Source organism: Gobio gobio (genome assembly GCF_949357685.1).
Source record: "Gobio gobio genome assembly, chromosome: 11".
In the NCBI taxonomy this organism is placed as follows: Eukaryota; Metazoa; Chordata; class Actinopteri; order Cypriniformes; family Gobionidae; genus Gobio; species Gobio gobio.
In genome coordinates, this window is record NC_137104.1 from 49,644,091 (window position 1) to 49,671,523 (window position 27,433).

General features: G+C 39.0%; 2 protein-coding genes across 3 annotated transcripts in view; one reads left to right on the top strand and one right to left on the bottom strand.

The window, feature by feature from the left end:
• hsf1 (heat shock transcription factor 1) overlaps window positions 1-23,610 on the bottom strand; it is a 34,922-nt gene extending 11,312 nt beyond the window's left edge. Inside the window, exons 1-9 of one of the 2 annotated variants that reach the window (XM_079829882.1) lie at window positions 23,162-23,610; window positions 20,238-20,346; window positions 19,725-19,861; window positions 14,140-14,264; window positions 6,576-6,651; window positions 3,918-3,979; window positions 3,074-3,161; window positions 2,847-2,980; window positions 1,163-1,396 (exon numbers count right to left, since the gene is read on the bottom strand). In XM_079829882.1, the coding sequence (XP_079686008.1) occupies window positions 1,163-1,396; window positions 2,847-2,980; window positions 3,074-3,161; window positions 3,918-3,979; window positions 6,576-6,651; window positions 14,140-14,264; window positions 19,725-19,861; window positions 20,238-20,346; window positions 23,162-23,287 (1,091 nt within the window). In that variant the 5' untranslated portion in view covers window positions 23,288-23,610. The remainder of the gene's footprint in view (window positions 1-1,162; window positions 1,397-2,846; window positions 2,981-3,073; window positions 3,162-3,917; window positions 3,980-6,575; window positions 6,652-14,139; window positions 14,265-19,724; window positions 19,862-20,237; window positions 20,347-23,161) is intronic. The other variant, XM_079829881.1, reaches the window with a different exon arrangement.
• Window positions 23,611-23,933: 323 nt separating this feature from the next.
• Window positions 23,934-27,433, top strand: part of bop1 (BOP1 ribosomal biogenesis factor) — a 105,249-nt gene continuing 101,749 nt past the window's right edge. The window contains exons 1-2 of the mRNA XM_079829862.1: window positions 23,934-24,044; window positions 24,523-24,786. Coding sequence (XP_079685988.1) covers window positions 23,967-24,044; window positions 24,523-24,786 — 342 coding nt within the window. The 5' untranslated portion in view covers window positions 23,934-23,966. The remainder of the gene's footprint in view (window positions 24,045-24,522; window positions 24,787-27,433) is intronic.

Here is a 27,433-nt window from a genome sequence, read left to right on the forward strand (position 1 = left end):
AAACGTCATATACACCTAGGTAGTGTTGTCACAAATACAGGCCGCGATACCAAGTCGGTACTGAAATGTAAAAAATGTGGCGCTTTGAGCGGAATCGTAAACAGCTCTGATTGCCCATTGTGCTCACACGCTCATCAAATATGTCTGTGATTGGCTACAATGACCAGCGCTTAAAAAACATGTTGTAAATGTACATCAATGACGCTTTTCACAGAGAGCATACACAGATACACACGGGAGCGTTTGAATGCAGGCGCCCATCAGCCTGCCGGTCCGCTGGGCGACGCATGCTTGTGCTTTCAAACGCTCCCGCTTTCAAAACACTTTCAAACACTTTGTGTGCTTTCAAACGTCCCCGTGCGTTGATCATTGTAGCCAATCACGGACACATGCGATGAGTGCGTGAGCACAATGGCCAGTGTTTACGATTCCAGCTCAACAGCGCTCAAAGCGTCACATTTTTTTAATTTCAGTACCGACTTGGTATCGAGGTCGGTACTTTTGGCAACACTACACCTAAGATGGTTTGAGGGGGAGTAAATTATGGGATCATTTTCATTTTTGGGTAAACTAACCCTTTAAGACAGAAAGCACAGGATGCCCTTTCCATACAATGAAAGTGGATGGTGACCACCAAAAAGCCCCATAAAGTGTCATAATGTAGGCCATACAATTAATTCAATATATTCCAAGGCTTTTGGAGCCATGTGCTCATTTTGTGTGAGAACAGACCAATAATTGTAATTCATAAACAAAACCATGCCTTTGATTTCAAATCTCATTTGCAATTATACATTGTGCACAAATGCGAGAATTTTTGTTTGCATACAGTCAGAAACGCCACACACCCCCAACACTGCAGAAGGAAGGAAGGAAAGAAAGAAGAAACTGCCAACAAACGTTTGATTCTCACATGTATTATGAACGTGTCAAAAAGTGGTCACCATCCACTTAAAGACAGCAACTTCTCTGTGCTCCACAGAAAACGAATTCTAGCAGCATGATGGTGAGCGAATGATGACAGAACTTTCATTTTTGAGTGGTCAATCCCAGCTGATCGATGGACCACAACCAGGTACTCAGAAGTCTATGAACTCAAACTGGGCAGGGAGGCTGTAGTTTGTTTCTCCTATGTAGATGCAAACATGTTGATAAAGCTCACTTGTCGAAGCAGGCCACGCTCAAACACTTCAACTCGTTGGGAGGCGGGGTCGGGGCGCTGACGTGCTCGTTCTCCTGAAGGATGGAATTGATGAAGGTTGTGGGGGAAAGGGGCGTGTCCACAGGTACACCCATTCCTGCCCCCACTTCCACTTCAACAGGACACACCTCCTCCACCTCAGGACTGTGGGCGGGGCTAGACGGCTCCTCCTTGATGTGGACCAATGGGCTTGTTCTGTGATGAAAAAGAGAGGAGATCTGTTACAATAACAGCAATAAGACTTTCAAAGCAAAGCGCTTTCAATTAATCTATAATCTTAACAGAAAACATACATATATAAGACTTAGATACAGAGGCAAAAAAGGTCATCTGAAATTATAGTTTGCATAAAGAAAAGGTCTATTTCAGGCCCATTAACATTTATGGATTTTGACATTATTTTTGAACAAGTTTTAATGATCATAATTACCATTACTTACAACTGTGATTTAAAAAAAAAATACTGTGATACGTTTTTAAATAAAATGTTTAAAATACATTTCAGATAATAATAGAAAAATGAGAGAAATGTGGTTTATTGTCATGTAAGGGCGTGTTCACACTTGACGTCTTTTTTTAAACTGTCAGCGTCTATTTTACATTATAATCCTATGGAGTAAAGAGTTTTCAAAAAAGTCATGAGCGCTTTTTTAAATGCCAACGCTGACGTCTTTTTCTGCAGCTCAGTGCGTCTTTTCGAGTTGAAAAAAGTTAAAATTTTCTGATAAAAACGTCAAGCCCCTTTTTGACAGCTGACCAATGACAAGCGAGTAGCAATACCTGAAAGTGGAGAAGGTGCCGGTTATCTCTGTATGTATATTTTAGTCTACAAAAGTAGAAGTAAAAGGTATAAGAAGCTATACAAGAAATAAAGTATACAATTCAGTCAAACATACAGCGCTAGTAGGCTACAACGATAACGTAAAGTTAAATAGCCTAAAAATATTAAGTAATGAAACTTCACTTTCCCTCAGCCTAAACGATTTGCCAGGGAAAAAATTATAGATCCATGACACCAAAGATCGCCCGTTAGATCTACACAAGACGAATTATAGTACATTATCGCCTGAAAAAGTCTTAAAACTCCATTTCGTCACACATTAACAGTAGTATTTTTAAATTACGCAGGGTTTCTCATCAAGACATTTTGTATCTCTGCACCACACAGCAGTCTTGTTGCGGCTGTTGTTAGCAAAAGACACCCTCGGCTGCTATTTGGAACCAAACACTGCCAGTTTTTTTTTTACTGAAAGGGTGCTCTTGTCAACTTTTTCTTGTCAAAAAAAGACGTCAAGTGTGAACATGTCCTAAATAGTCGCAATGCTAAAAAAAATGTATTCATGGTACTAAAAGCAGTTATCCAAATATTCTCAAAGAGAATTAAAAGCAGCAATATTTTTTTTTTTAAAGTACCGTGATACAGTACAGATTTAAAAAAAAGAAGAATATTAATTTTTTTTCAATAATGTAAATACTTTTCCACATCACAATAATAAAAATTGCATTTAATAATTGCAGTAATGAGGATTCTGAAAAAAAAAATTTGCTTAATTGTCATAAATAAATAAACACACACACACAAATAGAAATAAATATATCTTTGCGAGATTAACTCAATGCCCCTTTAAGAGAATCTCAAACTTGCCTGTCTTCAATCCACTCCTCCGTGGCCACAGGGTTGGACTGTGCCAGTTCAGTGATGTCAGAGATGATTGGCCCCGTCTTCACGGGCGATTCTGAGGTGTAGACACCCGTTCCTGTGAAAGCTGTGCTGGAGGGCTGCACACAAGAAAACATATATTAAACGTAACAAATCTGGTAATCATTGGTGAATTCAGCTCTCGGTTTGAGATCGAAACATGCAGTACTCACAGAGAGGGCAGGAGACGACTCGAGCGAGTACTGCCGAGAGTATTTGGGCATGGAGTGTGTGGAGCTGCCATCGTTCAACATCAGGGGCCTGTGACCGAACAGAATGAATGAAAGAAAGAGAGAAAGAGAAAAATCCCCCAAAAAAATAAAAAGGCAAGAGGAAAGAGGTGAATACCTTAAAACAGACAACAAATAACAGATAACACAATTTCACACACTGCAATACTACAGATAAAGAGGACCTATTATGCCCTTTTTGAAAGTGTTGATTTTATTTTTGGTCTCTACTAGAATATGCTTGATTGTTCACCTTACTTTTCATATATTGTACATTGTTGCAGCTCCTCTCTTCCCAGTCTATCAGTAACGCTCGGTTTAGTTCCGGTCTCTATGAAGCCCTCCTTCCATAAAGCTCAGCGTGTTCTGATTGGTCTGCCCGACCAGTGCGTTGCGATCGGTCCACCACCTCGAGCGCACTTTGGAAATGTTACGCCCCTTGCCATAACCTTATGTTTCAACATTAACTAACTCAACCAGGCCTCTCCCACATTATTGCATATGCCTTGGGTGGGGATTATTTAAATGAGGAATATTGTGACGTATTCGTTCCTGGATGAAAACTTAAGACTACAATCGAGGTGTTTGAGGGAAAACAGTGCGCACTGATATAAATAATAATTACCTTTGGAGTAACTTTGCAGACCCTTTTCATGTTCAAACAGCAACATTACACACTAAAGAAGGTTGAAAATGTAAAAAAGCATAACAGGTCCTCTTTAAATAGGACGACAGTGACAGATATAAAGTGGATCAGTCTGAGTGTATTAATCTGAGGTTGACTTGCATCTTTCGTTTCACTCCCAGGACTCTGTTGGACCGTGCAAGTGTGATCAGGAACTGAATGAGCTGTGAAAAAGAAAGAATTACAACTTGAAATGTATTCAACTGACATTACATATTTCCATATTGTACATAAACGACTATAGGATACAAATTCTTCAAATAACGACTGTTTCGATTACACAGGATAAAAATGCATGTGACTGAATCATTCATTCAAGAGATTTGTTCAGAAATGCGGATTCATCCAGTAGTCAAACAAGTGAAGTCTTTATGAGGGAGTCATTGAATCATTCACTCAAACCAAATTTTAATTAAACATTTTTAAATAGACTGCAGCAATTAATATTTTGTCAGATCCTCTTGTAATTTATTTTATTTAGTAGTCTGTTCAGAATAGTGAGAGAATTGTGATCTCTAAAAAAAAAATTAGCAGCTCTATTATGGAAGTAAAACGGGATTCTTAAGTCATTTCATGTTTAATTGCTAAAGGCTGCCTGGCTCGAGTACATCAGGGGTGTCCAAAGCCTAACCCGGGGATACATTTCAAACTGCCTGCAGCTTGTCTATTAAAATACATTATTAAGGGCCGCCAGGCATAATTTATAAATCGTGCTGTCTCACAATGTCAACACAAGATGCAGGACTAGATTTTAGGCCAGGGAAACATAACATTGAGCATGTTTGGGATGGTCTGGATCGGCTTATACGACCAGTGTTCCAGTTCCTGCCAATATCCGGCAACTTCGCACAGCCATTGAAGAGGAGTGGACCGACATTCCACAGGCCACAATCAACAATCTGATCAACTCCATGCGAAGGAGATGTGAGGTAAATGGTGGTCGCACCAGATATTTACTTTTTTTTGGACTCCCTGAGAAAAGTCTTAGATCTTTGAGTTCAGCTCATGAAAATGGGGGCAAAAACAAAAGCGTTGCGTTTATAATTTTGTTCAGTGTACACAGGTGCTGGTCATATAATTAGAATATCATCAAAAAGTTTATTTATTTCACTAATTCCGTTTCAAAAAGTGAAACTTGTGTATTATATTCATTCATTCCACACAGACTGATATATTTCAAATGTTTATTTCTTTTCATTTTGATGATTATAACTGACAAGTAAGGAAAATCCCAAATTCAGTATCTCAGAAAATTAAGACCAATACAAAGAAAGGATTTTTAGAAATCTTGGCCAACTGAAAAGTATGAGCATGTACAGCACTCAATACTTAGTTGGGGCTCCTTTTGCCTGAATTACTGCAGCAATGCGGCGTGGCATGGAGTAGATCGGTCTGTGGCACTGCTCAGGTGTTATGAAAGCCCAGGTTGCTCTGATAGTGGCCTTCAGCTCTTCTGCATTGTTGGGTCTGGCATATCGCATCTTCCTCTTCACAATACCCCATAGATTTTCTATGGGGTTAAGGTCAGGTGAGTTTGCTGGCCAATTAAGAACAGGGATACCACGGTCCTTAAACCAGGTACTGGTTGCTTTGTTACTGTGTGCAGGTGCCAAGTCCTGTTGGAAAATGAAATCTGCATCTCCATAAAGTTGGTCAGCAGCAGGAAGCATGAAGTGCTCTAAAACTTCCTGGTATATGGCTGCATTGACCTTGGACCTCAGAAAATACAGTGGACCAACACCAGCAGATGACATGGCACCCCAAACCATCACTGACTGTGGAAACTTTACACTGGACCTCAAGCAACGTGGATTGTGTGCCTCTCCTCTCTTCCTCCAGACTCTGGGACCCTGATTTCCAAAGGAAATGCAAAATTTACTTTCATCAGAGAACATAACTTTGGACCACTCAGCAGCAGTCCAGTCCTTTTGGTCTTTAGCCCAGGCGAGACGCTTCTGACACTGTCTGTTGTTCAAGAGAGCCTTGACACAAGGAATGCAACAGTCTTGCATATGTCTGTGCGTAGTGGTTCTTGAAGCACTGACTCCAGCTGCAGTCCACTCTTTGTGAATCTACCCCACATTTTTGAATGGGTTTTGTTTCACAGTTGTTTCCTCTCCAGGGTGCAGTTATCCCTATTGCTTGTACACTTTTTTCTACCACATCTTACCTTCCCTTCGCCTCTCTATTAATGTGCTTGAACACAGAGCTCTGTGAACAGCCGGCCTCATCTGCAATGACCTTTTGTGTCTTGCCCTCCTTGTGCAAGGTGTCAATGGTCGTCTTTTGGACAACTGTCAAGTCAGCAGTCTTCCCCATGATTGTGTAGCCTACATAACTAGACTGAGAGACCATTTAAAGGAGTTTTGAGTTAATTAGCTGATTAGAGTGTGGCAGCAGGTGTCTTCAATATTGAACCTTTTCACAATATTCAAATTTTCTGAGATACTGAATCTGGAATTTTCCTTTGTTGTCAGTTATAATCATCAAAATTAAAAGAAATAAACCTTTGAAATATATCAGTCTGTGTGTAATGAATGAATATAATATACAAGTTTCACTTTTTGAATGGAATTAGTGAAATAAATCATAAATCATAGAATCAGACCTGTATATAAAAAAACTGAAAAGGAACCCGGGTGTGTCCACAACATCGAATCTGGCCCCCTTTTAAAAAACATTTGGACACCCCTGAAGTACACTTTGAGCAACACAGGCATGTGTCACTCTGAAAGCAGGGAAAAGTTCAGCTGAGTTTACCTTATTGACGACTTTCTGCTGTTGAGTGTGTTTCTGTCTCAGAGTGGCGACTTCCCTCCACAGCGCCTCGTTCTCACTGTGGGACAGAGACAGACCAGGTTTAATAAAAGATTTACATTTAACATGTGACATTTTCATTCATCTTCTGGTGTTTCATTCACAACGAACAAGAAAGATATGGCACTAATCTTTGTAAATGTCACTGACTGGTGTGTTTTTCAGGGTGATTGAGTAAGGCCTGCTTCTCTTAAACTCGGCTCCCCTGACACTGATAAAATGCCATTTTAAGTGCGCTCACGGGTCCAATATGGCCACAGACACACGGCCTGAACACAGACCAGCACAGAGGAACAAAAGCACAGGCTAATACTGTACATCACACTGGCATTAATGGAAAATAACAATGCCAGAGAACTCCTTTGAATAAAGAGGACATTTGAAATCATGAGCAAAAAAACGTTTAAAAAACATAAAAGTAAAAAACACTAAAAATAAAAAATGTCCTTCCATCAAACTATAGGAAACTATATATGGGTGTTTGATGATTTGTATTTTAGCATTATACCAGATAACAGCTACATTTAATGGCAAAAAACCTTGTAAAATAGAAAAATGTAAATTTATAATTAAACTATATTTAAACAATAAACAAAATTATTAAGGTTAGATTTTGTTTTAATCTAAAACTGGCCTCACTTCATTAATCTAAAAAAAAGTATAAAGTGCAAATAGAAATATAGATATACACATGATAAAAGCTAAATATAAATATGTATATGATTTTACAATTCATTACATAATAAATCTATGAAACATTATAAACTAATTAAACAATGCTTAGTTTGTATAACTGTAAACTATACATCAGAAAAAGAAAAAAAATTAGATATATTATGGTACAGTGTGAGTGATGTCGTAAATAAAATGTTTTATAAAAAAAATACTATTTCAGTTTTCTACTTCAAAATTTCACATTTAAAATCAATGTGTCGTTTTTCTAATTATTTGAAGAAATTTAAGAGTGATTTCTAAATGAAAACGGTTCCAAAGTAAATAATTTTTTCAGTGTAAAATATCAGTGGGCAGATGATGTCACATCAGAGGTCCGTGGACTCCCTGCGGACGGGTCTCTTATATGGAGATTATGAGAGGACTCAGCTGCGTCTGTAAAACAGCAGCGTGCAGGAAGAAGCTCTTTAAGAGTCCCCTCCTCCGATCATGTGTCCTGCCCCCCTGCTCACCCCTCAGCAGATGGGACGGGGGTTTATAGGGGCAGGTGTGGATTCCTGTAAGGAGGAGGATTAGACCCCTCTACATTTACTCAGGACGACACACATTGGGGGCAATTTCCTTCAAAACCTCCTTCATGCCAAAACAGACTTTCAAAAAAAGATCATACAAGAATCCAAATATAATCCAGCTTAAAACCAGGGCTCTTTCTTTTTGAAGTTAGCCGTGAGTAATTGTACATTTTGAAAATCTAAAATCATTAGCAATAAACTAGCAAAAATCTCACTGTTTGATGATATTTCACACTGAACTTTGTTAATATTGGTTGATTTATGAATAGAGCTGCACGATTAATCGTTAAAAGATTGCTTGGATGTTTGAAGAGTTTGCAATCTCATTCAAGAGATTCATTCAAAAATGCTGATTCATCCTAGCCTGGATGCCAGCCGAACTTAGCCCCGCCCACAACATTTGAGCTCAGGCAGTTCTGTCTGGACTTGAGGGGAGTAATTATGCCCGAACAGAAAAACAGAAGAAAAAAAAAAGCTGTTTGAGGGGTAAAATGTGTGTTATTTTGGCAGGGCTGCCTGCTAAAATTTGCATTCTTGAGTCTGTATATCACATAATTGGGGTCGCTTCAACCCGCGGACACAGTGCAGTTGAGTTCTGTTGACATTTGACAACTAACGTTATGCGTCGCTCCGTTGCTCTGATTGGTTGTAGGTCTATCAAATTGAGGTCTTTCCTGGTTCGGTTGAAACACGCCCCATAATCACAGCCCGACGGAGCAGTATCAGACTCATATTCTGACTAGAATTGAGTATGACGATGTCAAGCTAGATTCATCCAGTAATAGTTTTTGAATCATTCACTCAAACAAACAAAAAAGTAATTCCAATTAATTAAAAATGTTTAAATAGACTGCAGCAATTACAGTTTTTCTCAATTGCTAAAACACTAAAACCCCATTGGCTGAACAAAGTTCTCAGTTGCCTGAACTCATTTAGCTAATTGTGCAGTCTGTTGTCAACACCTTAAACCATTTCACAAGGTAAATCACAATTTGCAGAGCTCACTTAGACTTTTCAGCAAAACTCTGAACACATTCTGCAGTCTAATGCACACGTCATCCATACTGGTAAACACAAGTGGCAACAACCAAATACAAATAAAGAACAAATGTCATTGATTGAACACAACCACTCAACATTGATTTAACCTGTTTCAAATGATGTGACAACCAATATAAGCCAGTTCAGAGAGCAAACAGGTTGTTGAAGGTGGGAAGGAGAAAGTCTGAGAATGGATAGAAGAGACAGTGTGAGAGGAAGAGGACGAGTGCGTATGCGAGGTGAGCGACAAGGAGGAAGAGGGAAAGAAAGAGGAAGAGGGGGAGGAGGGCAAGAAAGAGGAAGAGGGGGAGGAGGGCAAGAAAGAGGAAGAGGGGGAGGAGGGCAAGAAAGAGGAAGAGGGCAAGAAAGAGGCAGAGGAGGAGGAAGAAAAGAGCAAAGCAGAGTAGTAATTTCTGATCAATTTTGAGCTACTATGATAGAACATGTTTTCGTTCATTAAAAGACAATGACGGAAAAATATGAAACTTGTTTTGAGATTAAAAATGTACTTCTCCCTGAGAACTATATGTTTTGAACAATGCATTTCCTATTTGTTGGTGTATTGTCTTCTGACTGCTTGATAGTTTATGTATCATTTTGATCACTTTGTTTATGATTTGAGAGGAGTTTTTGATTTTGAACACGGGTAAAACTGTTTTGAGGCGAAAGTTTAACTTTGAGGTTTTGTAAATAGTGCTCGAAGATGAGGTTTTGTGTTTAATGTTTTCAGAAAATGGAGCAAGGTTTCAGAAATTGTGTTTTAGCAATTGAGAAAAACTAATATTTTGTCAGAACCTCAAGTAAATTTCATGTTATTTTGTTTAGTTGTTTATTTAGAATCATGGGAGAATCGTGATCTCTCTTTTTAAAAAATAGAAAAGAAAATACATGACTCAATTTATCCAGAATCATGCAGCTCTATTTATGAATAAATTAGCCTTTAAAATTAGGATTTGTCTACTATTTTTCTGATAAACATGAGTTTAGTTATTAAAAATGGACTCCTGTGCTAATGTATTAACTTTGCTAAAATACATTTAACAGCATTAAACATGCCGTGTTAAACACAAGCTGTTTACAGCGTCTGTGCCATGTTGTCAATCACCTAGGGCTGTAATGATTTGACCAAAAATAAAAACCTTGATTAATTGAACATCTGACCTCGATTACGATTAATGAACGATTATTTTGCTTTTTTTTTTTGCCCTCATAAGGTTTTTGAGTAAGTTCCTGATAAGGTTTGTACTGTAAATATTTTCTACTATTAAAAAGATGGAATTTTTTTTTCCTAATGAAAAAGTGCATTTCTTTGTGATTTTAAAACACTTGAAGGGAACGGTTCACTTTCAACAGTTATTGTCTATGGGGCAGATTTCTGTTTGTTGTTCATTAGATACAGATAAATTAGCACAGTAGGCCTACATTACATTTATCTGAATGCATCAATGAGAGAGTGATTGTGTGTGTGAATTACTCATACCGTCTCTATTCATTATTAAGCTGTGGTGTGTACTTACTGCAAAGGTATTAAAATATATGCCTATAACGGTTGAGTTTCTAAGCTCCTTTAGTGACTTTACTTTAGTCACAGGACAGCATTTACACTGCGTTTCTGCGCTGCTCTCTGTGCGCGATCTTCAGGTGATGTGCAAGCTAGATCTGAGTGTTCGTTTGTCACAATATATCAGGCATTAGTTCAACATAATACACATCTGATGGCCGAAACTCGCTTTAATGTTCAAACTGGCAGGGCTTAAACCACATACAAATGACAAAGCTTTGTGAGGACGCAGGTGAAAGAGGTCTGCCTTCAGGGCGCGGCGTGTTGTCAGAGACGCGACACGGCTCGGCTCTGTGTCACAGAAAAAAGCTGAGCACTGAACAGATACGTATTGTTGTCTTTGAATAGTGCACAATCACTTTAAATGTTGAAACTGGCAAGCCTTAAATGCATACTTGACAAACTTTATGAGCACGAAAGTGAAAGCAGCTTCGGGGCTTGTGCGCGCCGTCTGTGTCTGTGTATGTGTGTGGCAGCGCGTATAGGCTATAAGAACAGCAATTAACTGACCTGTTGTATAAACTGTGTAAAACATGCAGCTACTATAGTGATTCTGGGCATCTATAAACACAGATAACTGCTCCTGCATCTCTCTGTGTGCCTGCAAACTGCACTTGATGTGACTGACGGGGCAGAGTCACGTGAAAACCGAAATAACCGACATGGGAAAAATACGTCGGTTAGAGGTTCTGAATGTCGGTTTCGGTTATTTTTCGATTAATCGTACAGCCCTACAAATCACCCCAACAAACAATCAGGGTTATTATTATACTTAAATAAAACCATTAAAAACATATTCATTACTTGAAATAAATTTTAAATGTTTTTTATTTCAACATTTCTTATTTAGTTTAACTTGATGTACTAAAAAAAAAACGTTAAAAAAAAAATATTTAAAAAAACCCTAAAATGATTAAAACTTACATATTGAAAAGACAAAAAAAAAACGTATTTTTTTATAGTAGCTCTATAGTAAAGAAAACTATAAAAATGCATTTAAATCACATTTATGAACTTATGACGGAAGCCTATGGGGCATAAGTACACAAATACATTACTAAAAAACGTTCATGCTGACATCATCAGTAATATTCAGCCTGTGTACCAGCTGACCACACAAATGTGACCAAAGACCTAGAGACCCGTCCAGCTGTGAGAGGGGAAAGGGACAAAATGCCTTTGGACGAGCTCAGAGCAGCTGCTGAGCCACGTCACACTGGCGTGAGGACGCCCGTCCGTTTTAGAGCGATGACTAACAGGGTTGAAAAAGGTGAAGCATTAATGAGCGGTCACGAAACCGGCAGAGATTAACGCTCATTCACGTCGTAAGAGTTATTGAACAGCTATTGATATCAACCCGGCTCAACACTGGATAAGCTCTAACCGCTTGGCTGTCAACAAGCCAACTGTTACATCCGTCAAACTTTTCCCAGTAGGTTTAGCAACTTCGTTAAAGGGATAGTTCACACTGAAAAAATTTAATTCTGTCATCATTTACTCACCCTCAAGTTGTTCCAAACCTGTATGAATTTCTTTCTTCTGAAGAATATGGGTAAGGGAACAGTTGATGGACCCCATTGTCTTCCATAGTATGGGAAAAAATACTATAGGGTCCATCAACTGTTTGGTTTCCGACATTCTCCAAATTATTCTAAGTCTTCTAATTCATACAGGTTTGGAACAACTCAGTTTAGCTACGTACAGGGTTCCCACTCTTTCATGAACACCAGATTCAAGGACTTTTTCAAGCACCATTTATTTCTATTCAAGCACCTATCAGATTCATAACCCAGCATATGCAGCATCACGAAAGACCTCTTAAAATAGGCTACTTAAAGGAACACGCCGACTTTTTGGGACTTTAGCTTATTCACTGCATCCCCCAGAGTTAGATAAGTCCATACATACCATTCTCATCTCCGTGCGTGCCATAACTCTGTCTGACGCACCCACCGCTAGCCTAGCTTAGCACAAAGACTGGAGGTAAACGGCTCCTGCTAGCCTACTGCTCAATAAGTGACAAAATAACGGCAACATTTTCCTATTTACATGTTGTGATGTGTATAGTTACAGCGTGTACTAAGACCGACAGAAAATTAAAAGTTTTCCTAGACCGATGTGGCTAGGAACTATACTCCCATTCCTGCGTAATAATCAAGGAACTTTGCTGCCGTCCCATGAGTTCAGCGGCGCAATGATATTACACACACAGCGCCTGAAAATAGTCCCCAGCGCTCTCTGTGCAAGTTAGTTGTAACGTTGGTTATGTTGATGGAAGTTAGCCTATTCTCAGGTGCTGCGTAATATCATTGCGGCGCTGCACTTATGGTACGGCAGCAAAATTCCTTGATTATTACGCAGGAATGAGAGTATGGTTCCTAGGCTAGCCATATCGGCCTAGAAAATCGCAACTTTTCATTTTCAGCAAGTGTATGTACTGCTCTCCATCGGTTCAAGTTTTTTCCCCCCGCTACCCCTCCACCCCCCCGAACATAAGCAACGTTTTGTTCGGTCTTTGATAGCGCATATACTGTAGGACAATTTTTGAAATAACACCATTCTAAACTAAATTTATTTCAAATTCAAGCACTTTCAAGGACCTATATTTGTTTTCAAGTACTTTCCAGGATCCATGTGTCTGAAATTCAAGTACTTTCAAGAAGCGTGGGAACCCTGTACTTAACTAAACCGGAACAGAAAGAGGAAGTAGAAATCATACGTCTTGGGTGAACCTACTCTACCTGTTAAATGTTTGGAATAATTTCGATTTTTTTCATGTTTTTTGAAAAAAAGTCTCTTACGGTTCATAAGAAAATGCAATAAAAAAAGTAGCATTTTTTCTATGTGAATACACCGATCAAGCATAACATTATGATCACCTTCCTAATATTGTGTTGGTCCCACTTTTGCTGCCAAAACCAGTTCTGATGCTCACATGCCCACTGTTGGCACCCTGACTATGCAGCCCCATACGCAACAACCTGTGATGCACTGTGTATTCTGACACCTTTCTATCAGAACCAACATTAACTTCTTGAGCAATTTGAGCTCCAGTAGCTCTGTTTGATCGGACCACACGGGCAAGCCTTCGCTCCCCACGTGCATCAATGAGCCTTGGCCGCCCATGACCCTGTCAACAGTTCACTACTGTTCCTTCCTTGGAGCACTTTAGAGACTGACCACTGCAGACCGGGAACACCCCACAAGAGCTGCAATTTTGGAGATGCTCTGACCCAGTCGTCTAGCCATCACAATTTGGCCCTTGTCAAACTTGCTCAAATCCTTACGCTTGCCCATTTTCCTGCTTCTAACACATCAATTTTGAGGGCAAAATGTTCACTTGCTGTCTAATATATCCCACCCACTAACAGGTGATGAAGAGATAATCAGTGTTATTCACCTCACCTGTTATGCCTGATTGATGTATATTGTAAAAATGTAATTTATTCCTGTGATCGAAGCTGACTTTTCAGCATCATTACTCCAGTCTTCAATGTCACATGATCCTTCAATTTATAAAATAATAAAATATTACTGTTTTTACTGTATATTAGATCAAATAAAAGCAGCCTCGGTGAGCAGAAAATACCCTTTCAAAATCATAAAACAAACATAATTAGTTCCAACTTCTGACCGGTAGTGTACGTGCAGCGTGACTTACTGTTTGAGGGTGCTGATTTTGGAGTCCATCGACTCCTGCTTGCCCTTCATGAGCTGGACATCTGTGATCATTTTAGACACGTCGTCAGAGTTGATCTTGATGTCCTCGTGTTTAATATTCGACACCTGCAGATGGACACAATGAAAACGTCAAAGATGGCGATATGAACTGAAGAGTGTGCATGTGATTGGAGGGGTGAGAGGAGTCTGACATGACCCGTTTCTGAACCCTCACGTAGTGGAAAGCATGTGCTAACGGTTTGATTTCCGCCCTGAGCCGGACCTTTGGACAGAGCGGGAGAGGAAAGACTATAAATCGGGAGGGTTGGAAAGTGCCGGCGATCGAGCATCAGAGTGACGCCAGATTAAGTGCCCCAGAACCTCGGGCCTCTAATCCACACGTCTCCAGCTGGCTTCCTCTCAGACCGGCTGATTATCGCAATCTGTCACCGAGCCAACGCGAAAGAGGGACACCGTGGAAACCCGGCAGAGCACATGGAAACCATCGCACACGACTTGATCTGGTTACCCATCACCAGACTCGGCACACTGAGAACTGGAAATATCCAAACCACAGATTTCCGAGTGATTTTTAAATGGTTTGGTAATTCCTGATTTCCATTTCCACAAAAAATATCTGCAGATTACAAGTCGCAAAACCAGATTTCATGAAAAAAAAAATGCATTTAACACATCTAAACTTGATATCTATCCATCTATAGTAATGGTATATATACACATATACAGTAATATGCCATATAATAATTAGTACAGGCTACAGGGTGACTATATCTATAGCTTATTATTGACATATTTTTCAACATTTTAAATGGCAAGTACAAAGTCAGCTACATAGTTTCAAATGCAAAGATATATTTATACTGTATAAAAAATTATGTGTATGATGACACAAAGGTATGTTATATTACCAGGGCTCCAGACTAACATTTGAGAGCAGTGGCACCAGATTTGGTGAATTTATCATAAGGTTAATTTAATCATAAAATTACTATTGTTTTGCATTGTTTTGTTAGTAAGTGCAGTTACTAATAAAAGTACATGTTTGTTTATTGGAAATGTAACAGTGAAGTGCTGAGCTTGAATTGTTAGGCAGAAAAAAATAACTTTTATTAACAACAGTTATGTGCAAAAAACTATTTTTTATAAGGAAAATTTTAATATTCCACTCTTATTAAATGTACTATTGTTCTTCTATAGTATCATACTGAACTAAAACGAACACTCTTTACTTGTTTTCTGTGTAATCCAGTCACAATTTGAAGAAAAGTTTTAGTTTTTCATGAGACTTTGTGACTTCCTACTTTTTTTCCATATATTAAGGAGTGGAAATGTCTAATAAGTCAAATAAGTGCTCCTATGCCACCACCTACTGGTTATAATGTTTTTGTTTGTTTTTTGCCATAAAGTGGCCAGCACCTTTAAACTTTTAGTTTTGCAAATCATCACACTAAAAATAGTATTAAAATTGGATAATATTTAGAGCTTTGAAGTGCTGGAAAAAGGGTGAAACACTTGTGCTTGAATTTGCTTGAATTGCTTGAATTTCACTCTCAAAAGGTTTTACGAACCCTGAGATGAATGATGTAAAAAATTAAAATAAAATAAAAACATTTGACTATTTCTTCCACAATACCATGGGGTGTTACTACATTAAATCCATGGTGAATGTCTGTGGTTTATAACAGAGAATTCTGCACCAAACGCTTCCCACTGGGTCTCACAGTAGCGATGTTATCAATTCTGTGGCGAATTCAAGTGCTTTCTCACTGGATCTCCCAGCGCTGTTTAGTAACGGTGTCGCATGATCGAGATTGGCCCATGTATGAGCTCACGCTGTGATGTCTATTATTGCTCCGAGCTGATAAATGGTCCGCGCAGCACAGCTCAAACGAGTAGCGCAGTTCCGTAGTGCTGGGTGGTATGACCAAAAATGTATATCACGGTATTTTTCTAAATTATATCGGTTTCACGGTATATGACGGTATTTTTTTCCCCCAATGCATGTCCGGGTGTTAACCACATTTTCTACTGATTGAGAGAGGAAATACTGCAGTAGATTGACTAGAATGCCCTATTTTACTGTCATGATGAGTGAATATTGTAGAAAAACTCCTGACTAGAGTTAATACAGGTTTGCAAAGCCCCACAAAATGATGCTATGGAGAGACAACCGATAAAACACAGACCTGCAACACACTCATTACAGGCACATGAATATTAAAATAGGACCACAGAGAGAAAAAAAACGGAGTTGAGGGCACCGTAAGCATTTAAAAAATCTTATCTTGTTGTTATAAAAATCCTATATAACAACAAACTGCCAAAACGAGGGAGAAACGTGGATATTTGCAATACATTTAAGAGCACTCTCTGAACAAATGACGCATCAGTTTAACACAGAAAGAATAAAGCAGTTACTTTTTTGCCCATTCTTCTTTGAATTGTCAGTTTATTTATTAACTTACATCATTCATTGTCTTTTGTATAGCAGAATAATCAGACGTATGGTTGTATGAGTGTAGCCTAATCAGTGCACATTTCATTTGAAGAAGACGTGATGAAATATGTGCGCATACACGCTTTGGGTTCACGTTTAGAGCACTATAGTATATGAAATATGTCCAAAAAAAACTTAAACGCGCTCGCTATATGCCTATATATGTGCTATATGATCCATGTGGAGAACGCTGTTAATCTCAACGCGGCGCTCTGCGCAGAAACCGCTCTCTCACGCGCGCGCGCGCCGCGTGTAGTTTGAATTCTCCACGGTAATCAAGGGCTGAATCCGAAATCGCCCCCTATATCCTCAAATAGGGCATTATTTGGAGGTGACAGCGCTTTGTAGTGGTGTCCGAAACCATAGTGGATGTTATTGAGTGCACTCATTCTATCCCACATCGCACCACAATAACGAGTGTACAGCCGATGTACACACAACGGTTGTCCGACTTCAGGCACTCGTTTTCATTCACTCCTTCAAATAAAGTGATAACGTAGGGAATAGTGAATGAGGGTATAGGAGGCGATCTCGGATTCAGCCATGTAAAGCGATCTCAGCTGCTCTGACTGCTCACTAGTACAGTGCAACAGTGAAATGCGTCCCCTCTCAAACAATGACGCACTGCGCCGTGTTCCGAACGCTATTTAAGTGACATACCGGTATCATAAAAATTCATATCATAAAAAAAAAAAATACCGGTATTCGGTATGAACCAGTATACCGCCCAGCACTACAGTTCCGCTCCGCTTCCGTTTGCCGTCCGATGTTTCTCATATGTAACAGAAATGGCAGCTCTTATCAGTTGGGCACCGCGGTGGTCGCACCAGTGCAACCTCCAACCAAATTCAGTCGCACAAGCAGGAAAAAAGGTCGCAAAATGCGACCATTTAGTTGCAGTCTGGAGCCCTGATTATATATTATGTGATATTATAGACATATGCACATTACACTTATTACACTTGGTTACACTTTATTTTAAAATGTACTCTTATTACTATAGTACGAACATGTAGTAACATGTAACTACGTCACCTTAAAATAAAGTGTTACCTAACTGATTTATGATTAATCCAATGATTTCTGTACTAGTATTTAGAAAGAAGAATGAGAAGAATAGGATAAAATTCAGTAAATATGAAAAAAAATTATTGCATAAAATATGTTTAAAGATAACGTGTTAACATGAATGTTATTTGACAGGTTTAAAAAAACATTTTAAATATTTTGAAAAATAATTCTGGACCCTAGTTTGAAAATCCTTGTCCAAAATCATACTTATTAAAAACCAGAAAATGGCAGATATATCAGTAAAATCAATCACGTGTACATGACGGAGAAAATCCTTCACTTCCAGCAACACATCTGCATTACAAACTACACATAATGCTGGAAAAGCCTCTGCTCAGTAAGAAAAGTTCATTTATAATCCCACTTTATTAAGTTTTTCCCTGTGGGAGAACATAATTCTGGTAAATGTTAATTTAGAAGTGAAACACGAGCAGCAGGGAATCCCCCAAAAATCCAGACCAATTGAGACCGCATTACTGGTCTGACATCATAACTGTGTCCTAAATGAACTTCAGCCCGACTGTAAGCTGCTTTGGATCAAAAAAGCCCCTCCGAAATAACAACTAATTATAAATACCTGGAGAGCATTCAAAACTCAAGGTCACTGCGGCCCACATCTCACAAACGGCTCATTTTGAAGAGCTTCAGATGTTTCAGCAAGAGAAGATTTCCCTGAATAACAGGGTTTTTCCTGGGTCAAAAATGGTCTTCGGTGGTGGCTGACAGACATGGTCACCCATACACACACACGCACGCACAGTAAAAAAGTACCCTACCCACGTGATCTGCAAGCACAATACTGACAATACATTTTAAATAAATTCAAAGAAAGTTTGTAACTTTTGCTTATCTTATTTTGATCCCACATGAAAAAATACTATAGTATATTATAGTAAATATACTACAGTAAATAAACAAAGTGTAGTAAATACTATAATATACTACAATATACTACAATTTACTGTTGTATCTTTACTATAGTATGGTTCAAAAACACTATAGTAATTTTACTATAATATACTATAATATACTATTGTATTTTTTCATGTGGGATACCTTGATGTTTGTTTTTGTTCCTCATTTTTACACTATTTACTGATAATTGTTTTGGTATATCATATCAATATTAAAAAGTAGTATTTAAAAAAATGAACAAATAGCCTAATTTTCTGCCATATACAATTTCATAAAATTATCAGCTAGCTACCAACAACTTTGTTCTGGGTTCACCTCACTCCAGTCTAAACTAAGTGATTTATAGGCTATTTATTTTACTACACATTATGAACATAAATAAGCTGAAAGACTGTGGATAATTAAAACTAACCCTTACACCCACTCTTGCTAAATTGTGTAAGCACACTTGTGTTCTCATTTCAGGTGTTCTGAGTAAATTTAAACTGATTCGTGACGTGAGTTCAGTGTTGGACAGATCAGTTGTTCTAACCAGTCGTTAAAATGATTCGGTTCAAAGGAGTCATTAGGTTGCGAATCGGACATTAGCAGATGCGTTGTGTGTGAATCCCGTCTGTTAGAACATCGCAAAAGATTTGTCAACACACAGAAAACACTTCATAACTGGACACGATTTGTTTCCCGTTTATTGAAAGTATGGTTTATGTCAGCTGGTCAGAGAATCAGTCAATGTTTTTTGAGCGCATTTCACACCCAGCGGTAATGAAAGGAAAACATCGTCTGATAGCGCCACGTGCAACATGGATTCGGTCTTCCGACCTTTTGATTTTGATTAACGTAATATGTGAAATATTAGAAACTAAGAATGCTTATTTTGAAGACAGAGAGCGTGCGTGCGGGGGAGGAGCTCTGATCGTTCTCTCTGACACTCGGTTACAAGCGCAGCATCTATTCTACATCATTCATAAATCACAATAACTCATCAAATAAAGCTTTGGCGGGACAAAAATTTGTTTTGGCGGCCGCCAAAAAAATTTCAATGTAGGAAAAACCCTGAATAAACAAGATGAGTTTCTACTTACCGTTGTTACCTTCCTCTTGATGTTCTCCAGAAGAGTCTCCTGTCCGCGGATGAAATACGGATGCTGAAATTCGGTGTCGTCCTTCTCCGGTTTTACCAGCCCACCCTGCTCGATGTGGACAACTTTCCGAAAACCATCTACAAGAAAGACAAATTCTGTCATGTTAAATGTCTTCTGCTCCCATATTAATGAAATATAGAGAGAATAAAGCTGTTAAAAATTACTCTATGAATAAAATGTATCATTAACAATAATACAATAACTCTCAACTAAAAATATACTGACTTCGAACAAATACAAATTAAACCTTCCATGTTGACAGCACACAAATTGTTTATATCAACCTAAACATTAAGGATGTAAAACTATTTATTGTGTGTAAAACAGCATATATTGTCTATGGTGCAATGCATAATGACATAATTTGGGTTGGTTGATCAGGTCCATTAAATAGTCAAAATGTACAAATGATTAAATAGGTTGATTCTGTTGTCGAGCTGCTGGAACACTTACACATATTGAGCTGGCGAACAAAACTGGCCATGTTATTGTGCTTGAAGTACTTCGGCAGAACTTCTTTGGAAAACCTTCCCTGGTCGAACACATGGAAGCTGGTGCCATTCTGAAAACACATCAAAAATGCTTAAAACAGTGGCCCCAGTTTCAAAGACAAGGCTTAAATGGTTAGTTCACCCAAAATTGAAAAGTCTGTCATTAATTATTGACCCTCAAGTCATTCCAAACCCGTAAGACTTTCGTTCATCTTCAGAACACAAATTAAGATATTTTTGATGAAATATGAGAGCTTTCTGTCCCTCCATTGTCAACTACGCAACTACCACTTTGATGCTGTAAAAAGTTCATAAAGAGATCAAGAACCAATGAGGTTAATTCTCGTGTTAGGCAGAACATTTGAGCTTCCGCAAGAACCAATGAGGTTCATTCTCGTGTTTCGCAGCACGTTTGAGCTTCAGCGAGAACCAATGAGGTTCATTCTCGTGTTACGCAGAACATTTGAGCTTCAGCGAGAACCAATGAGGTTCATTCTGGTGTTACGCAACACGTTTGAGCTTCAGCGAGAACCAATGAGGTTCATTCTCGTGTTACGCAGAACATTTGAGCTTCAGCAAGAACCAATGAGGTTCATTCTGGTGTTACGCAGCACGTTTGAGCTTCAGCGAGAACCAATGAGGTTTATTCTCGTGTTACACAGCACTTTGAGCTTCAGCAAGAACCAATGAGGTTCATTCTCGTGTTACACAGCACGTTTGAGCTTCAGCAAGAACCAATGAGGTTCATTCTGGTGTTACGCAGCACGTTTGAGCTTCAGCGAGAACCAATGAGGTTTATTCTCGTGTTACGGAGCACGTTTGAGCTTCAGCAAGAACCAATGAGGTTCATTCTCGTGTTACACAGCACGTTTGAGCTTCAGCAAGAACCAATGAGGTTCATTCTCGTGTTAGGCAGAACATTTGAGCTTCAGCGAGAACCAATGAGGTTCATTCTCGTGTTTCGCAGAACATTTGAGCTTCCTCAAGAACCAATGAGGTTCATTCGTGTTACGGAGCACGTTTGAGCTTCAGCAAGAACCAATGAGGTTCATTCTGGTGTTACGCAGAACATTTGAGCTTCAGCAAGAACCAATGAGGTTAATTTTCGTGTTACGCAGAACATTTGAGCTTCAGCAAGAACCAATGAGGTTCATTCTGGTGTTACGCAGAACATTTGAGCTTCCTCAAGAACCAATGAGGTTAATTCGTGTTACGGAGCACGTTTGAGCTTCAGCAAGAACCAATTAGGTTAATTCGTGTTACGGAGCACGTTTGAGCTTCAGCGAGAACCAATGAGGTTCATTCTCGTGTTTCGCAGCACGTTTGAGCTTCAGCGAGAACCAATGAGGTTCATTCTCGTGTTTCGCAGAACATTTGAGCTTCAGCAAGAACCAATGAGGTTCATTCTTGCGTTTCGCAGCACGTTTGAGCTTCAGCAAGAACCAATGAGGTTCATTTTCGTGTTACGCAGCACGTTTGAGCTTCAGCGAGAACCAATGAGGTTAATTTTCGTGTTACGCAGAACATTTGAGCTTCAGTGAGAACCAATGAGGTTAATTTTCATGTTACGCAGAACATTTGAGCTTCCTCAAGAACCAATGAGGTTCATTCGTGTTACGCAGCACGTTTGAGCTTCAGCAAGAACCAATGAGGTTCATTCGTGTTACGGAGCACGTTTGAGCTTCAGCAAAAACCAATGAGGTTCATTCTTGTGTTTCGCAGCACGTTTGGGCTTCAGCGAGAACCAATGAGGTTAATTTTCGTGTTACGCAGAACATTTGAGCTTCAGCGAGAACCAATGAGGTTCATTTTCGTGTTACGCAGAACATTTGAGCTTCCTCAAGAACCAATGAGGTTCATTTTCGTGTTACGCAGAACATTTGAGCTTCAGCAAGAACCAATGAGGTTCAGTCTCGCATGTCAAGCAGGTTTGGCAGCTTCTGTTTACGTTCGCTGATCTATGTTTATATGTGAATAAAAGCCTAAATTAAATCTGTTCTTCATATAAAACGATCAAGTCTCTTTTTGAAGCATCAAAGTGGTAATTGCGTAGCTGTCAATGGAGGAACAGAAAGCTCTCAGATTTCAACAAAAAAGATCTTCATTTGTGTTTCAAAGATGAACGAAAGTCTTAAGCGTTTGGAACGACATGAGGGTCAATAATTAATTACAGAATTTTCATTTTTGGGTAAACCATCCCTTTAATCTAGTCCCAGATTAAAACGCATGTTTGAGCTGTTTTAACTGAAAGCAACTTGCCCTGACATCTCTTAAAATATGTCAGTGCCACCATTTTCTCCCACAATGCACACGAGTAATGTTTTTTTTTCTAAGGCACATGTATAAAAGCTACTTAACTGAACTAAAGTCTAACCCTGGCTTAATCTAAGCCCTGTCTGTGAATACAGGCCTAATAGTTTAGTAGTGAACAAATCAATGACAGATCTACAAGACGTCAAAAGAATCTGAGACTAAACCAGCGATTTACAGATCTGTAGTCTGTCCTGGCACTGACAGTCAGCCTAAAGAAACAAAAGCACCAAGCAAATCCACTTATAATACTCCAGATTTAGTCAGGACACAAATACAATTAATTAAACACTTTACACGTTATTAAAAGAGTCTAAACTGGCTCATGACTATTGAATGTAAACTACAAGACGGATCTGTAAACGGTCTCAGGCCCCTTTAGCCCAAGTATCAGCAGGGCCATTTATAAATAGAAGGCAAAACTACAGGAAATTCAGAATCCTGTACCTCCATATCAGATGTTATATTTGGACGTACTGGTTAAGGCCTAAAACTTGTTCATTACAAATTAATCTAACTATAATCCAGCCCTGTAAACCTTCCCCTAACCACATGAAACCCAAAACAAGAACTCACAGGACTCCAGCAGATTAAAGGGTCTGTGTCCGGATCCTCCACCAGCGTCCAGAGTTTGGTCAGAAACGCAGGTACATTGTTACCCGAGACTATCACCCCTCCGGGCCCTACACTGTGATACTCCATCACAGATAGTTTAGTTATTGTTTCTGACGACGAATGAACCCCTGTAATGAGTCACCGATGAAGACGAGCAGAGTTACAAACTAAAAGTGTTTCAGTACGAACGCAGATTACGCTCTTCAAATACACGAAATTGGTTCTCTTTCCTCCTCAGAATATCCGTATCCCGTTTAAAGAGCGATATCTAAAATAATTTAATCAGAATATCTGTTAATAATGATACAGAAGGAGTGGAAATTTCCATTAAATCCACATCGCGACGAAACTGCGTAGAAAACAAGCAGCGCTGAGAAGCGTCGGGCTCTGATGACGCAATCGCGACGACTGTTTAAAAATATCACCCCAATTAAAAATATACATAAATACTAAACACATAAATAAAAACAAGTACACTTCTCTTTCTATTCGTTTTAATGCATTTGAAACAATTAATTTGAAAAATTAACGGTTTTAAACGTGCACGCGTTCAACGTTGAACTTTAACCTTTTGCCTCAGGCACGGTTATAATAAAACGCAATCAAATCGAAAACATTATATTTTATAAAACGTTATTTTTGAAGCAAATGCAAAAATAATGATAATTTTAAATGTTTTATATAAAAAGCATGTAAAATAAACCGAAAGCGTCGTGGTTTGACCCTTGACGTCACGGATTCAAACCCACATGGTCGCAGTTCCAGCATGCGTCCAACTCACAGCGGCACCATGACTAAATTAAAGAATAAAAAACGAAATATAGAGGAGAATGAAGACGAACAGGTATGATTTGATACTATATTGATACAACGTTGTTTTGAAGCAGTCAGACTGTAGTCCTACATAACGCGTTATATAATAGCACGTGTGTTTATGTAGCGCGACACTAAATTGTAGCGTTTTGACTGAATAAGATGGACAATAATAATACAATTGAGATTAATAATACGTTTAATAATACATATGAATAGACACCTCACGGAGTACGTGTAAAGCTTTCTCTTTTACTTGGTTTACCCTGTTTAGTGTTTATACTTTCTACTGTGTTTTATATTATATAACAATTGTATATTATTAAAGTAAGGAAGCACATGACTATATATAAATGTCTCATGTCATTGAAAACCTTTTGATCCATGTATGTATTTCATTACAAACGTAAAATTAAATGTATGTGTATATGATTATGCAGTAATGAGTTTGCATGTGTCTGCTGATTCTTTCAAACTTACACTGACACTTTTTCATGTTTCTTTCTCAGCTGCCCATCTTTGATAAGGACGGCGGTAAAGATGGTCATCTAGATGATGGTGATGAAGATCAGGCTGATCTGTCAGACAGTGAGGAGAGCGTCTTCTCCGGGCTTGAAGAATCGGGGAGTGACAGTGATGATGAAGATGAGGAGGATGATGATGAGGAAGAGGAGGATGGTTCTGAAGAAAAGAGCTCTGATGTCGAGGAAGATAAAGCCGCCAGCAGTGATGGAGCCGTTCGGCTGTCCGCCAAAGATGTGACCAAACCTCAGGTAACATGAACCAGCATGTTGACACTGCAAATGTGTTTTCTCTGTTGCCCTGCAATTTAAAGTTGCATCTCTGTTGCCTTTTTAAGGGCTGAAATCCACCCTAAACTCTAAAAAAAACATTGATTATTACTGATAGTGTGCAGAAGACAGAATCATGACAGCATTTTGATGTGCTCTGTGTAACATGGTTCTAAGTGAATGAAAACATCTTGCAAAGTTTTAAATCTGAACGTGCAGCGTATATAAAGTTATTGTCTCTTAAAAGTAAGAGTCAACTCTGAGTCAATTAAACAAATCGTTTTTTAAACTAACCCCAAGCCGTTTCACAGTGACGTCAAAACGAAACATTAGCATATTGCCCGTCCACCGCAGACACCAGGGAAAACTTGAACCACCTCAAACACTGCAGCGGATACTGTATAGCATCAGGTCGAGAAGACGCTGTGCTCTACAATGTGTTTATTGTGTTTCATATTGTGTAGGTCTCTGGCTAACTCACATTATTATTGTCTGAAATACTACAGTAAATCAGCTGTGGGCCACTATTACCTAAAACTGTGTCTATTAAAGGGTTAGTTCACCCAAAAATGAAATTTCTTCCATTAATGACTCACCCCAATGTTGTTCCACACCCGTAAGACCTCCGTTCATCCTCGGAACACAGTTTAAGATATTTTAGATTTAGTCCGAGGGCTTTCAGTCCTTTGAATGTAAGTGTATGCACACTTTGCTGTCCACGTCCAGAAAGGTAATGAAAACATCATCAAAGTAGTCCATATGTGACATCATTTGGTTAGTTAGTCTCTTTTGAAGCGTCGACAATACATTTTGGTCCAAAAATAACAAAAACTAAGACTTTATTAAGCATTGTCCTCTCTTCCGGTTTGGTTTGAATCCGCGTTCACGACGCCACAGTGACGCTGCTGACGTAAGACGCTGTGACGTGTTATCTGGTATCTCACCAGATAACACGTCAGCAGCGTCACTGTGGCGTCGTGAACGCGGATTCAAACCAAACCGGAAGAGAAGACAATGCTTAATAATGGAAGTACACTTGTTAATGCTGACGTTGAGGAATTACAGTTGAAACATCTCATAATGTACCTCAAACTGAATAGCATCACTGAGAATCGTCCTGCTCAAGGTTCGGGTTGTAAAATTTGTTCTTTCAATATCAAATTACACTCCAAAAGATGGGTTCTGTCATTGTAGGCATTATCACGATTTCATTTCAAGTGTTCGTTTTTTAAATAAGTTTGGTTTTAGTATTGGTTTTATTTGATGCTTTAAAAACGGGGGGTGTGACGTCATGATTGACAGCTGAGATTGACGGCTTCTCTGAGTGAAGTTGTCACTGAGGCACCAACTGACTTTTTTCAGGATTTTTGGGAGGAGATTGGAGCTTTAGCTTTAATTTCTACATTTCCATAACTGTTTATTTCACACCAACATAATGAATTGTTCTGCATCTGTGAGAGTGTGGGCGCGCTTTTGATAATCGCACCTCGACTTCCTGCTGTCTACCGCGCAGACTCCATCCCCGAGAATGCTACTGCGCAGACTCTGTCCCAAATCTGCACAAGATGTCAGCGCCATATTCAGAACTCCAGAGGCTTCAGTTACTTCAGCAGAAGCCAATGAAGTTGCGTCGTCCATATTTTTTTACAGTCTATGACGAGAACGCAAGGGTGTCAGTTTCAGCTTTATCCACTCTGGGACCCAGTTTCAAAAAATATCGGTTACATGCTCCCAAATCGTTAGATCCGTGTGGACGAAACTCTGATACAATGCAAAAAAATGTCTTATACAGCTAAACGCGTCTCCGTGTGAACGGGACCTTAGTTCTTGCAGTCTCTACTAATGAGCTGATGAGTTGAATCAGGTGTTATAAATGAGGAAGACACAAAATGTTAAGGGCTGGGCTGCCTCCAGGACAGGTTTGAAAACCACTGCGCTATACAACAGTGTGTGTGATGGTTAGAAGACGACTCTGCAGATTTGAAGTGTTTCCCCCCTATTTCTTTTTGCATGTCCTGCAGACAGGGTGACCATCACGCACTGTTGTATAGCGAACGCAAGGTATGTTAACTTTGACCTCAAACCAAAACTACATCTAGGAAATAATAGGACTCAAAATGTGGTATTGAGTTAAAATATTTTATCTCACTCACTTGAAATAAACTTGAAGCTTCTGCGAAGAAAAGTTTGCAGCAAGTGGCTTTGAGCCAAAGACGAATGAACAAGTTCACCAAATTATCCCATAATCTACTCACCCCATAGGTGTATATGACTTTCTTCATTCAGTTATATAAATAATATCCTGACTCTTGGCTTGAGGGTGAGTAATTTAATTTTACACACGTAGATTCATCCACTTCTTCCCAAAACCGTTAAAGATTTCAGTGCTGAAAACAGACTGAGGGAATATTCTCATGACTGTAGGTGGTAGGTCATCAGACTTGAACTAGAACCTCTAGTTTTCTGTGCTTTTATATACTGCGTTTGTAGCTCTTATACAGATGTGATTTCCATTACAGCTGTGTTTGTTATTGCCAAATGTATTGCATTCAGCTGACTGTCTGTCATATGGAGTGTCACATTTCCAGACAGTGTTTTGGAATATAGTACAGTGACTCCAAAGATTATT